Source organism: Leptodactylus fuscus, chromosome 6 (genome assembly GCF_031893055.1).
Source record: "Leptodactylus fuscus isolate aLepFus1 chromosome 6, aLepFus1.hap2, whole genome shotgun sequence".
NCBI classification, from domain to species: domain Eukaryota; kingdom Metazoa; phylum Chordata; class Amphibia; order Anura; family Leptodactylidae; genus Leptodactylus; species Leptodactylus fuscus.
The window spans coordinates 139,487,057-139,500,567 of NC_134270.1; the positions used below are offsets into that span (position 1 = coordinate 139,487,057).

The 13,511-nt window shown below is 43.6% G+C and overlaps 1 protein-coding gene across 1 annotated transcript in view; it reads right to left on the reverse strand.

Moving 5' to 3' along the window:
- Positions 1-12,496, reverse strand: part of ST6GALNAC1 (ST6 N-acetylgalactosaminide alpha-2,6-sialyltransferase 1) — a 30,971-nt gene extending 18,475 nt beyond the window's left edge. The window contains exons 1-3 of the mRNA XM_075277390.1: positions 12,318-12,496; positions 4,540-4,897; positions 1,883-2,051 (exon numbers count right to left, since the gene is read on the reverse strand). Of these exons, the coding sequence (XP_075133491.1) occupies positions 1,883-2,051; positions 4,540-4,897; positions 12,318-12,430 (640 nt within the window). The 5' untranslated portion in view covers positions 12,431-12,496. The remainder of the gene's footprint in view (positions 1-1,882; positions 2,052-4,539; positions 4,898-12,317) is intronic.
- Between the last annotated feature and the right edge of the window lie 1,015 nt (positions 12,497-13,511).

The window sequence follows — 13,511 nt, forward strand, 5'->3', positions numbered from 1 at the left end:
TTGGAGTACGCTCAACTCCAGTCCTTTCTGAAGCAGTTTTCGCTCACTCCTCGCCTTTCTTCTCCTCCATTAGCCCTTGAATCCTATGTCGGGCGTCAGACCTCCCCCTCTCGTGCCCTTTCACTTCTGTATGATGTTCTCCTCTCGGATGTCAATGCGGAACTCCCTCCCTACGTCGCCGCTTGGAACGCCGACCTTCCTGTGGGTTTGTCATCTGCGGATTGGGACCGGTCCTTTTTGCTCTCTCACAAGCTGGCCCTCCCTTGTAGTGCTCAGGAGAGGAATTATAAGATTCTGTCCCGGTGGTATAGGTGTCCAGTGCTTCTCCATAGGATTTTTCCCGCTGTTCCGGACTTGTGTTGGCGCTGTGGCTCCGCTAGGGGTACTATGTTGCACATATGGTGGGACTGTGACGTTCTGCGCCCCTTTTGGGACGCGGTGTTTTCTTTGTATTCCAGGGTCAGTGGGCGCTCGGTGACTGTCTCTCCCCAGCTGGCACTTCTGTTGGTTATCCCTGGTAAGCTGTCGGAGATTAAGAAGGACCTCCTGGGGCACTTTCTCGTGGCCGCCAGGACCGTCATCCCCAGACACTGGCACAGCCCTACCCCTCCCTCCTTGATTGAGTTCCTCCAGGAGTTCCTTCTTATTCAGCGGATGGAGACCTTGGTGGCGGAAGATTCCCCTGACTATTCCAAGTTTGAACTTCGTTGGCGTCCCTGGGTTATGTTCCAGGAATCGTCTGCCTTCTCTTCTGCCTTTGCTTGAATGTGACATGGCCGTCTGTTTTCTTCTCCTTTTCTTCTTTTCTTCTTTTGCTTCCGTTGTGGTTCTTTTAGTCTTCGTCTTGTGTTTGTTTGTTTGTTTCTTGTCTATTCCTTTTCCCTTTTTCCCTTTCTCGTTGGGCTATATTTGAATTGTGCGGAGGGGAGTCTTTTTGGCCTCCCTGTCCGCGGACTGTTATGTTTTTTCATTATTGCTCGACTTCATGTTTGTTGTTTGTTCTGTATTATTTTGAAAAATCTTTAATAAAACCCGTTTAAGCATTAATTATTCTGTACAATGTACTGGGAAGCTGGAAAAAACATTCAGAATGGGGTGGATTTGAACAAAAAATGCATTTGTGCAACTTTCTTATGGGCTTCAGTTTTACGGCGTTCACTGTGCAGCCAAAATGACATGTCATCTGTATTCTATGTTACGGTACGATTCCAGGGATACCTAATTTATATGGTTTTATTTACACTTTAACCCCTTAACAACAATCCTAAACTTTCAAAAAGAATCTTTTCTTAAAGGTTCCAAATTCTGACACCCTTTTTTAAAGATATCTGTGTACGGAGATGCAGAGGGGGTATTTTTTGGATATTTAAATACCCAACATCTGCTGTACTATTATTGTGCCTGTCGGGAGGGAGTTAAGATAGCAAATTCTCCTTTGCAGTTGTAATTACTTGAGAGACTGCATGTAAGTAAGAAGAAACATACATAATATGTACTTTGTTGAGCTTGGGATGTGGCTTTTTGATGCACCATTAAATAAGTCATGAACCTCACGTAATACATTCTATATTGACCACAAGCTTAATCCTCCTATAGCATGTTGTTAAGTTCTTTGAAATTTTTTTCCAATATTTGCCGAGCTCCTTAAACTATTTTCAGGTTAAACAAACCATGTTCAAAGGATTGTGCTCACAGCTATTTTCCCATAAAATATCTTACAGATATTGATGTATCTGCCAGCTTGTCATTTTATAGACAATGAGACAATGTACTTGGTACATAATCAAGCCATACTGGATGAAATTCTCCTTTAAGATGTATACAGGATAAAGGGAGTATTGCACTATGTAAGGAAAAATACACATCAGTATCACTGGCTTACCTGAGTACTCCAACCCCATCCAACCATATGGGGGAACAAAGTGCTCCAGTCTTTTCCACTCCTGGTTATTGAAATGGCGAGAATCCATGAACATGATAATGTCATGTAGAAATCTTTGTTTCAGCCAAGACACGTTACCAGCTTTAATTTTTATGGATATTGGACAACTCTGGGGACAAAAACAAGATACATATTTAAAACCCACCAACCATGAAGTCACCAAGCAAGGTCAAGTCCTAGAGTCCTAGAGTATCTCTTAACAGAAGTGAGCGTTAGGGATCATTGACTACAGAGAGTCCAGGACACTTTATACACCCAAAATTATATTAAATAGTGGTCTTCCAGAGGTGGAGTTCTCAAAAAAGATGGTTAATATGGAAATCTGAAAATCCATAAAAAAATGTGGTCTGGGTAAGGCGTGGTCTTCCTAAAGAGATGGTCTTTTAGGCTAAAGCCCCATGTTGCAGAAACGCAGCTTTTTTTTGTTGCAGATTTTACTGTGGTTTTTTCAGCCCAAGCCAAGAATGGCTACAAAAGAAAGGGGGAATATCTAAGAAGTTCTTATACTTCTACCTTATGGTCAATCCATTCCTGGCTTTGGCTCAAAAAACCACAACAAAATCTGCAACAAAAAAAGTTGTGTTTCCACACTTTACTATATTAGGCTGTTAGGGAACAACTACTACTACTGGATTACATTCTTATTTACTGAGCAGCCTGCAATGTATGAGAACACATGGAGGCTGCAGATAAGGAATGATCAAGAATTTTTAATTAAAACCAAATACAGAAATGATTTTTATCAGATATTAAACCCTGTTATAGCCCTCAAGTCTTGAGTTAAAATGTGATTAAATTATAACATGTATGGGTTGTTGTTGTTTTTTAGGGATATTAAAGGGGTATTCCCATGACGCTTGTTCACTAACCAGCAGGCTGTTGTGCTCTATTCACTTCCTGCATTTCTCGGCATATAGGTGGGTGGGGTTTCACTTGCACAGGATTGGTTGTAAATGAATTACCACAGTGTGAAGCTGATGTAGCAGAGCTGGATTTGAGTCCAGTTTGCATTACATACAGAGGTAACGGACTCCCTATCTCAGCCCTTATCAGCCAAATTCAATTAAACCGACTGATAAGAGCTCAGAAATCCCGGAGCTCTCACCTCCCCTATCTGAGAAGCTCCGCTACATAAAAGACACAAACAGCTCAGAGCTGCTCCCAGCCCCTCCCTCCCCCCTGAGAGCAGGCAGCTACATCACTTGACAAATGAGCAGATAATGCCAAGGGCCATAGAAACGGAGTGTAAACAATGAAGTGAATAAATTAAGATAGCGGCCAAACAAAGCAGTTTTGATAAAGCAATGCATTTAGGAAAAGTCTTAAATCAACATAAACTAGCAGTATAGATAGGATCCTTGTATAGATATGGACAACCCCTTTAATCCTAATACTTAAGAAAGACTGGATTAAGTTTGGTGGTGGTAGAGATGGAAGGGCAAGTCTCTTGGGGGCATGCAAATGGGGTACAAGCAAGTCACTCTGTTTTGTAGAGTGCATTTAACTCTGTTTAGTCTTAGCCCTGGATGAAGGAACGTATAGTTGCAACTATAAATGACCATATTCTATTTCGTAAATTACTGTAAGGGCTCGTTCACACGGAAACAGAGGGGGCGGATTATGGTGCGTAATCCACGTCATAATCCGCCCCCTTACAGTGGTGGTCTATGTAGACCGCCAGGCTACTTTTTTCCGTGAGCAGCAGCGGGCTGCCCTTTCTTCAGGCGGATTCCGCGGCTCGGTGTGCAGCAACCTCCGAGGTCGGCCCATTCATTTGAGCCGACTCCGGGGGGAAAGCCGTGACCAGGACATTTATCGCAGGCGGGTTTTGACCCGAGAGTGACTTAGCCTAAGCGGCCCACAGCCAACTAGAGATGATCGGAGCCCACACCATAATGACATGGGTCAGGGGAGGGCTGATACCCCGACAGTTGTCTCTCTTATACAGACAATACAGCCTGACAACAGATTATCAGCAATCATCTCTGTCTCTTCTGGACTTGATCTCAGCTGCCAGAGCAGTATTATCTCTACAAGGTAGACAGTGGTCGGGGTATCAGGCTTTAACCAACCATTGTCATAAGTGGCCCATCGAAGCACCGGAGGACCCACTCTGTCCAATACTGCCCCTTAGTATATAACACCTCTTAAGGGTTATTCTAGTTACCTGTTATGGATAGTCTGTCCTCAGGTAGGTCATAAGTATGAGATCAGTTGGGGTACAATACCTGGGACCCCAGCCGGTCAGGACTACCCTTTTAAAGGGGTAATACAAATTGATGGACTATTATTAAGATAAGATAGTAATTTTAGATTGGCAGGGGTCTGACTGTTCGGACCCCAGCAGATCAGCAGTTTTGCAGAGCACGCACCTCCCAGCATTGTGTCTGTGTCAGGCATAAATGTGCTATTTGCTCGCCCTATTCTTGATAATATAGTATTCTTGATAATTCTGAGAGATTGGATATTAAAGGTCCTTAAAGGCCCACTAAGACCCGTCACTGGAAATAATCTAGAACTGGTGTATCATAGGTAGGGTCATGGAAGTTCAACCACCAATGTACATTAGATAACATGGATATCTGACAAGCACTCACAGTATGATGAGAAGAAGGGATGACAATATAGTCCTCATCAAATTTCCACTGTGGTTCAGCAGGAAAGTTTGTTGCCTTCAGAGGTTTCCAAGTGGTCTTTCCAAAGGTTATTGACTGAACATTCCAACTTGTTTTCTTTGGTTTGGATTGAGTTTGCTTGCGTAGCTCCTTTTCTATTACAGATCCATTTTGCTTTTCATTTTCTTTAAGTTGAAAATCCCAAAATACATTTCCAGACTGTCCAGCCCTTCTTGCAATGGTGGACAAGAAGTCTTTAATGAGATTTACAGGATTCTCCTGAGGCTTTGGCTTGGCTCCATCTTCCAAATGAACTTTAATGCTTTTAGTTTTATCTGCACTATATACAAATATACAAAATATCAACCAAGAAAATATGTTCAGTGTTACATCTGGAAATATCTGTTTATCTATCTATCTATCTATCTATCTATCTATCTATCTATCTATCTATCTATCTTGACAGCCCATGTGAATGAGATTACCTTGTTGGGACAGATGGGCTCTCACAATCTGATCAAATTGTGCACCAAGAACCTCAAATTGATATACACCACTATGGGGCATTATACTGTGTGCAGGGGCCACTATGGGGCATAATACTGTGTGGAGGGGCCACTATGGGGCATTATACTGTGTGGAGGGGCCACTATGGGGCATTATACTGTGTGCAGGGGCCACTATGGGGCATAATACTGTGTGGAGGGGCCACTATGGGGCATTATACTGTGTGGAGGGGCCACTATGGGGCATTATACTGTGTGCAGGGGCCACTATGGGGCATAATACTGTGTGGAGGGGCCACTATGGGGCATTATACTGTGTGGAGGGGCCACTATGGGGCATAATACTGTGTGGAGGGGCCACTATGGGGCATAATACTGTGTGGAGGGGCCACTATGGGGCATAATACTGTGTTCCCAGTTGGTTTGTTGTTTTTCTGTTTCTAACATACTTATGCCAAGAAAGTAAAATTCTTTTATTTTCACTTAATTTTGGGCTGAGCCTCTCGCTGACATGTATGCTTCTTTTTTCTTGGTTGGATATATAACTTATAGGCATTTACACAACCAGTCACTTCTTTTTAACAATTGATGGATTATTCTCTAGGGAAAGTGCAGGGACAATAAATAAATGGCTATATTATTCTATAATTGATGTAGCTGAAATACCCAAGGTGAATGGTATATGAATGTGCTGACAGTATACGGGAACGTTTGTTATCATCAGCAATACTCAGATTTCTGCTAACCCAGCAGGTAAAGTCATGACTGGCACAAATCATCCATACAAAGCGTAACGTCCTTCTCACCATGAACACCAGACAGGCGGGACAATCCACAGGGAATGGAAAGTCAACAAACCCAGATTTATTGTCATGTTACAGACCATGATATGGCTAAAAATCTCCTCCAGAGGTGTTGATAGACTCTAAAGATACCGGGACTCTTAGGGGAAAGATGAGCATAACCCTGATTGTGGTAGTCATTGAGGTCCATGTCCTAGGAGGGTTCTGAGAGTCCTGGAGGAGAATCTGATAGAGAAAGAGGAAACCATTCCCCTCCATTGTGGAGAACACTTATTTACTAGTTGCCATGGCTAAGGCCACAGCAACTTTGGCCACAACTCTCATCACGTGACCAAGGATCGCTGTTACTTTCACTCATGTTACACGTTTTTTGACCCTGATAGAGACACCTTCAGATCACAATGTAACTCCATTCACAAACATGAGTGAAGGGTTCGCAGGGCGACACAAAGATCTTTGGTCACGCAACAGGAGTGAGGGCCAAGGTTGCCATCTGGACCTTGCCGTAAAGGGCTTGTCAATCCTTAAAAGAAATGCAATGTGATAACACACTCTCTAAATATGAGCAAGTCTCCTGAAACCTGTTTTGGGTCAGAATTACTCAAGTCAATAGAAGATTTGATCCAAATAAATTCAGATCAACTGAATGAAAACTGCCCCCACTGCCCTGAAAAAGTTATTTGTTGAATTTTCTTTGGACATTTGGTATATTACATATAAAAAGTATAATAGCAACTATGACCTATTTATAATGGCCAAGGGTAGTCAATGTATACCACCCAAAATTAAGCTTATAAGTGTCTTTGGCTGTTTAGATCATGTGGTCCAGAAGGTTACGCTTGGTCTCTAGGCCAATGACCTAGTTTCAATGACCGAGAATAGTCTCCATGAACAGATCTAAACTAGTCAATGACAGCCATGAACAAATTACGGTTGTCATTGGCTGGATGAGAGTGTTTACTCTCAATGACCTACTTTCAATGATCCAGAGTAGTGCCGCTATTTTAAGCAACTTATCCAAAACAAATTCCAAAAGTTTCAGTTTCAACCAAATTCAATTATTCAGCTCCAATAATGAAATCTATTGATTTGTACATAATAGTACTACAGGTATGTGGGCTGTGTATGTCAGAATTATTATGACACTATATTGTGGTATTATGTAGAAATTGTATGGGAGTATTATTTATACATTGAATGTCTGTATTGAATATCATTTATATGGAAGTTTTATCAGTGGCGTAACTAAGAATGGCGGTTCCCCGTGACGAACTTTTGACATGGGGCCCAGGGGTGAACCTGGGCTTTCAGCCGCCTGAAGCGGATGTCAGAAAGCCGCCCCCCCCCCCCCCCCCGGAGGAGGGGGCGGGGTCACGAGAAAGTGGTGGGGCCGAGCGGAAAGGGGGCGGGGCGGAACGAGCGGCATTCTCAGGCAGAGAGCAGGAAGAGCAGGAAGAGGACCTGCTCTCTGCCTGAGTGTGAAGGGCGGCCGCTGGAACAGCGCTGCATCCAGCAGGGCCGCCCCAATACACTGCTCGCTTCCCATGTCGGGAAGCAGACACGGTGATGCTAAGCCAGTCCAGGACAGCTTGTCCTGGACTGGCTTAGGTCAGCAAAAATACCGCCCTCCTGAGGCCCTGGCATAGCGCCACCTGAAGCAGTCGCTTCAGGTCGCCTCATGGGAGGTGCGGCGCTGATGGGGCCCCCCCACCGACCGACACCGACGACCTCGACTGACCCCTCCTACGCATTCCTGCACGCTCTATTATGCCCCATAGTGGCCCCTTCACACAGTATTATCCCCCATAGTGGCCCCTGCACACAGTATTATGTCCCTTAGTAGCCCCTGCACACAGTATTATGCCCCATAGTGGCCCCTGCACACAGTATTATGCCCCATAGTGGCCCCTGCACACAGTATTATCCCCCATAGTGGCCCCTGCACACAGTATTATGTCCCTTAGTAGCCCCTGCACACAGTATTATGCCCCATAGTGGCCCCTGCACACAGTATTATCTCCCTTAGTGGCCCCTGCACACAGTATTATCCCCCATAGTGGCCCCTGCACATAGTATTGTGCCCCATAGTGGCCCCTGCACACAGTATTATCCCCTATAGTGGCCCCTGCACACAGTATTATGCCCCATTGTGGCCCCTGCACACAGTATTATGTCACATAGTGGCCCCTGCACACAGTATTATTCCCCTTAGCGGCCCCTGCACACAGTATTATGCCCCATAGTGGCCCCTGCACACAGTATTATTCCCCTTAGTGGCCCCTGCACACAGTATTATGCCCCATAGTGGCCCCTGCACACAGTATTATGCCCCATTGTGGCCCCTGCACACAGTATTATGTCCCATAGTGGCCCCTGCACACAGTATTATTCCCCTTAGCGGCCCCTGCACACAGTATTATGCCCCATAGTGGCCCCTGCACACAGTATTTTCCCCCATAGTGGCCCCTGCACACAGTATTATGTCCATTAGTGGCCCCTGCACACAGTATTATATCCCACAGTGGCCCCTGCACACAGTATTATACCCCACAGTGGCCCCTGCACACAGTATTATACCCCACAGTGGCCCCTGCACACAGTATTATGCCCCATAGTGGCCCCTGCACACAGTATTATGTCCCATAGTGGCCCCTGCACACAGTATTATTCCCCTTAGCGGCCCTTGCACACAGTATTATGCCCCATAGTGGTCCCTGCACACAGTATTATCCCCCATAGTGGCCCCTGCACACAGTATTATCCCCCATAGTGGCCCCTGCACACAGTATTATCCCCCATAGTGGCCCCTGCACACAGTATTATCCCCCATAGTGGCCCCTGCACACAGTATTATGTCCCTAAGTGTCCCCTGCACACAGTATTATGTCCCACTGTGGACACACAATTATTATACTCTGGGGTCTTTTCTCCTACGCTGTCGGCCTCCGCTGCTGTCCTTCTTCAATGACGTCGGACGTCACATGACCCGGGACACAGGCCGGGTTCATGTGACGTCAGAGACATCAGACAACTAGGAAGGAGACCTGGCCAGGATTGTGGAGAGGTAAGTAACAGTGTTTTTTATGTTTCTTACCTCTCCCGGTCCGCCAATCATTATACTCGGATGTCCAAAAAAATGATAGCAGCGGTAGCGGCTGTCACCGGGCCCCTAATGTCCCGGGCCCTATCGCAGCTGCCTCTGCTGCTATGGCGGTAGTTACGCCACTGATTCTTATCTATTCACTTTAAAATCTATCCTGGTAATATTTCTTCTAAGAAGAAATTGTGATTTCGCTTCCAAGTTTGTAAGACGATAATCTTTATGTATTTAATTTCCTTATCGATAAAACTACATTTATTTGCCTTTTGGGTGGCTTTATATTTGTATTATTCTGATCTCAGGCACAGCAGGGTACATTTCTGACTTGACCGCCTGGTATAATATTATTTTAGTAAGTGGATAAAGTATTAGGAACAGGAGACGATACCGTATAATGGTTTAATGTCAATATAACAAGTAGCACTTCCCTTATGTACATAGCTTTTCTAAAACGGAAAATGCCTTCATATACAAATATAATATTCACTTTCTATACAGCTCGCACTTTACCAGCCAACTCATCTCCTGCTGCTTAGTGAATCTGGTAAAGCTAATTCACTGCAACAGGTTTCCTTGTCGTACAGACAGGTTTCAGATCCATCGTCCGCACATTTAATGACTGACCGGGATGGTGTCTGGCATATCACCCTAGGCCTGTGATGGCGAACCTATGGCACGTGTGCCAGATGTGACACTCAGAGCCCTCTCTGTGGGCACCCATCTATGGAACAGATTATACTCTGTCGGGGCCACTTTGCAGCAGATTGTACTGTGTGGGGCCCACTGTGGAGTAAATTGTACTGTGTATGGGCCACTATGGAGCAGATTATACTGTGTGTGGGCCACTATGGAGCAGATTGTACTTTGTATGAGCCACTGTGGAGCAGATTGTACTGTGTGGGGCCACTGTGGAGCAGATTGTACTGTGTGGGGGCCCCTTCACTATTTATATCACACAGTATCTGTTTTATAGAAGACAAGTGATATTATTACAGACTGTCCGTAATTGTCCACAATTGTGGATCAGCACAGTATTAGGGTGCATTCACACTACGGATATGCTGACTGATTCTGAATGTTAAAACACGTTCAGAATCAGCGAGTATAAAGCAGATCCCATTCATTTCAATGGGAGCCGGCATATTTTGAAATGAATGGGCTGCTTTTTTCTCTACGAGCGCTCCCATTGAAGTGAATGGAAAGTGCTCGCGTGTAAGGCTCGGAATGAGCCGAGCGCCGGGCTCCTTCACATGGTGAGCCGTACACGTGAGCACTTCCCATTCACTTCAATGGGAGCGCTCGTAGAGAAAAAAGCAGCCCATTCATTTCATTTTGTATGCCGGCTCCCATTGAAATGAATGGGATCTTCTTTATATGCGCTGATTCTGACTGTGTTTTAACGTTCAGAATCAGTCAGCTTATCCGTAGTGTGAATGGGCCCTCAAGGTTAAATTGCCGTTTTGGCATTTTGTGAAAAAATTTGCGGGTTTTGGGTTGCAGTTTGGGTACTTGGTCTCTAAAAGATTCACCATCCCTGCGCTAGGCAATAATGGGTCTGTGAGGTTTCCATCCCCGTCATTTTACATCACCAGAATTTCTTGGCGGATCTGAACATACCCTAAGTCCTGAGCCCATGCATTGCGAAAACTCACCATTCTTGGCCACTGAGAAAAATAAGGGTAAAAAAATGAAAAATTTTACAGTTGCAGCAAAGTGAAAGAGATTTTATTTAATCTCATCCCCACATTGCAGAAAATGATGCTGCAGAAAAGATGGCATTTCCGAAAACACAATTACAGGTCTCAGCAGTCTGTGATGTCATTGAAGAGGCCAAAGGACGTATGCCAGAGCCCAGGAGAGGTGAGTAACAGTATTTGTTATAAAGAGACCCCAGAGTATAATAATACTTCATGGGTGGTGAACCCTAAAATTTTTTTTTTTTTTTAACAACCGGCTCATGTATAGGAATCAGAAAGTGGTCGTGAATGGGTAAGCTTGAAGCTTGGGCAGGAAAATGGCATAATGGGTGCTGCGGAAACAAGTTTTACTATTATGTACTATTAAATAATTAAATGTGGCTGTTTATGTGAAACGGGCCCACACTGTCGATATGGAGTTCTTGGTATCATTGTAACGGTTATGGTGTAACATTGTCCGAAACAGCAAAAAAAATTTTATTGAAAGCACAATTGACATATTTTTAAATAAAATTTTTGCATAAAACAAAATTGTGATTTTTTTACTCAAATATGTTTTGGACTATTTTCTCTATAATTAGTATCGACGATCTGGGCCCTTTTCACGTAAACAGCCACAAATAATAAAAGACTGGGACAGTAAACCTCATTGTAACATTTAGTGCCAGGCAAATAAAATCATAGAATTAAGAGAGGAGTATTACTAGTATTTTGGAATGGGATATTGATCCAGGGAATTATTCCTACTTATATATTTGGAGTCAAGAATGATTTTTTCCCTAAGGCTAGGTTCACACCTGCGCCCAGATTCCGTTCAGGGATTCCATCCTGCATTCTGCTTGAAAAATATAGAATCCACATTTTTCGAGCAGAAACCCGGCGGACCCCATTATAGTCTATGGGGACAGCAGGATTCCATGAGTAACCACTTTTTAAGTAGATTGGGTTTTTGTTTCTGCTTGGTGTCCGTACGAATCATGCAGAGAGAAAAGTGCTGCAAGCAGCTTCCAGCTCTGTGCACTGTATAATACAGACATCAGATGTAGCCCTGGGCAGCTGATACATATTAGTACTGGCTAAGCCCCTGCAAATCAGATATCTGTATCTTAGGATATACCATTAAAAAAACCAAAAAAAAAAACTGAAAAACCGTATGCCCTTCCCTTATTATGATCTCAGAGAGCCTTGTTACATAGAATAACTTGGTAAAATAAAAACCTCAGACTGAAGTGCTCAGTGAGAAATTTCATGTTAAATTTATTTTTAAGAATTTTTGATTATATTTTAAGTAATTTTCTATGGCACTATCTATGTTTTAAGAAAAAAGTAATAAATCCTGCAATTTTCACTCTGCCCACTAATCCTAATAATAGACTGACACTTGCTAAATTTGTCTGGGTTTTCATTTCAACAATCACCTCATTTACATCACAGAATTACAACAGAAGATAACAACTGTGTGAATTGACCATTACTCTGTATTGTATCTTTTTGCCTGTACTTGATCCCTGCAATTTGTAAAGTGCTGTGGAATATGTTGGCGCTATATAAATAAAATGCGTTATAATTATAACATAGATAACACCACTGACCCATCATTGTATCCACTACTGATAATGGATGATGTTACAGATTATCTCTCCCATAGACTTACCTTTTTGGATGTAGCTGTTCACGTATCGGACTGGCAAACAAGACAAGTAGCAGAATGACCAGGATAATGTGACACAAGAAAAAGAAAAAGAGTCTAAGACGACAAAACCTCATGTTTTCAAGCGATAGTAGAGCAGATCATGATGTAGGTGAGTGGCTGGTGAAGGTAGTGCTGCTCCGTAGTGCTGGAGGTGTCTGCTACACCTTCATGTCACACCAGACGTGTCCTAGGCAGTGCGGTATTAATCTAGGACTACTTTGTGGTCCCTTTTGAGGATTCCTACTGTTTGTACCTTTAGCATCCGCCCATTGGATAAACAGACTGCTTTTTTTTTCTCGCCCAGGTAAAGATTGATCACAAAAAGTTGTAGTGAGAAAGTGAAGCCCTGACAATCGAGTGTGAACTTGCCAGGTAGCTACGGGAGTGATATATGGGAATACGGAACATTCAAGATCAACTCAACCAGAAAGTATGGGATTTAACCCTCTGAGTGCCACCGCCTGAATATAAACGTCATAGCCTAGGCTGCCGGTCACACTTAAGATGTTGCCGCTTCCTTATTTACCGATACCATATGTAATATTGTGCATGTACAAGGGGCGACGCACCTGTTTATATTTCCCATGGGATACTTAATGTAATAGATTACTTCAGTTTTAGTAAATACAGATTATTCATTGTGTACTGTAAAAATAGACGATTTTCCAGTTTGCTTTCTCTAAAAGTCACAATTTTCGAGATGTCTGTTTGCAGTCATTAACCCATTTCCGAAAACAGATATAACCCCTTTGTCCATTTGAGCGGTGCCTTATTGTAAATGGGATTATAGGATTATAGTTACATCAGGTGGAAGACACAGGGACAGGAGCCGTGCCTGGGCCACCCATAGCAGCTGCCCCTATAGTCGTAACTGGCAGGGTCACAGTCACCTCCGGTACCAGCTATTTAACCCCTTAGAGGCAGCATCAATGGAGACAGGGGCGTACACAGATCTCATAGGACCCCATAACAAAGTGTAGTAAGGAACCCCCCAAAATTAAAGTCTACACCTGTCATGGATATCAGGCATTAAGCCATTATTTGTACCAGAAACTAAACTTTCTTGGGGTGCAAAGTCCCAACAATTCGTTCTCTACTGACTTTTTAAGAAAATTGATAAGTGCAGCACAAATGGGGAGAAAGTGCTATTTTTGA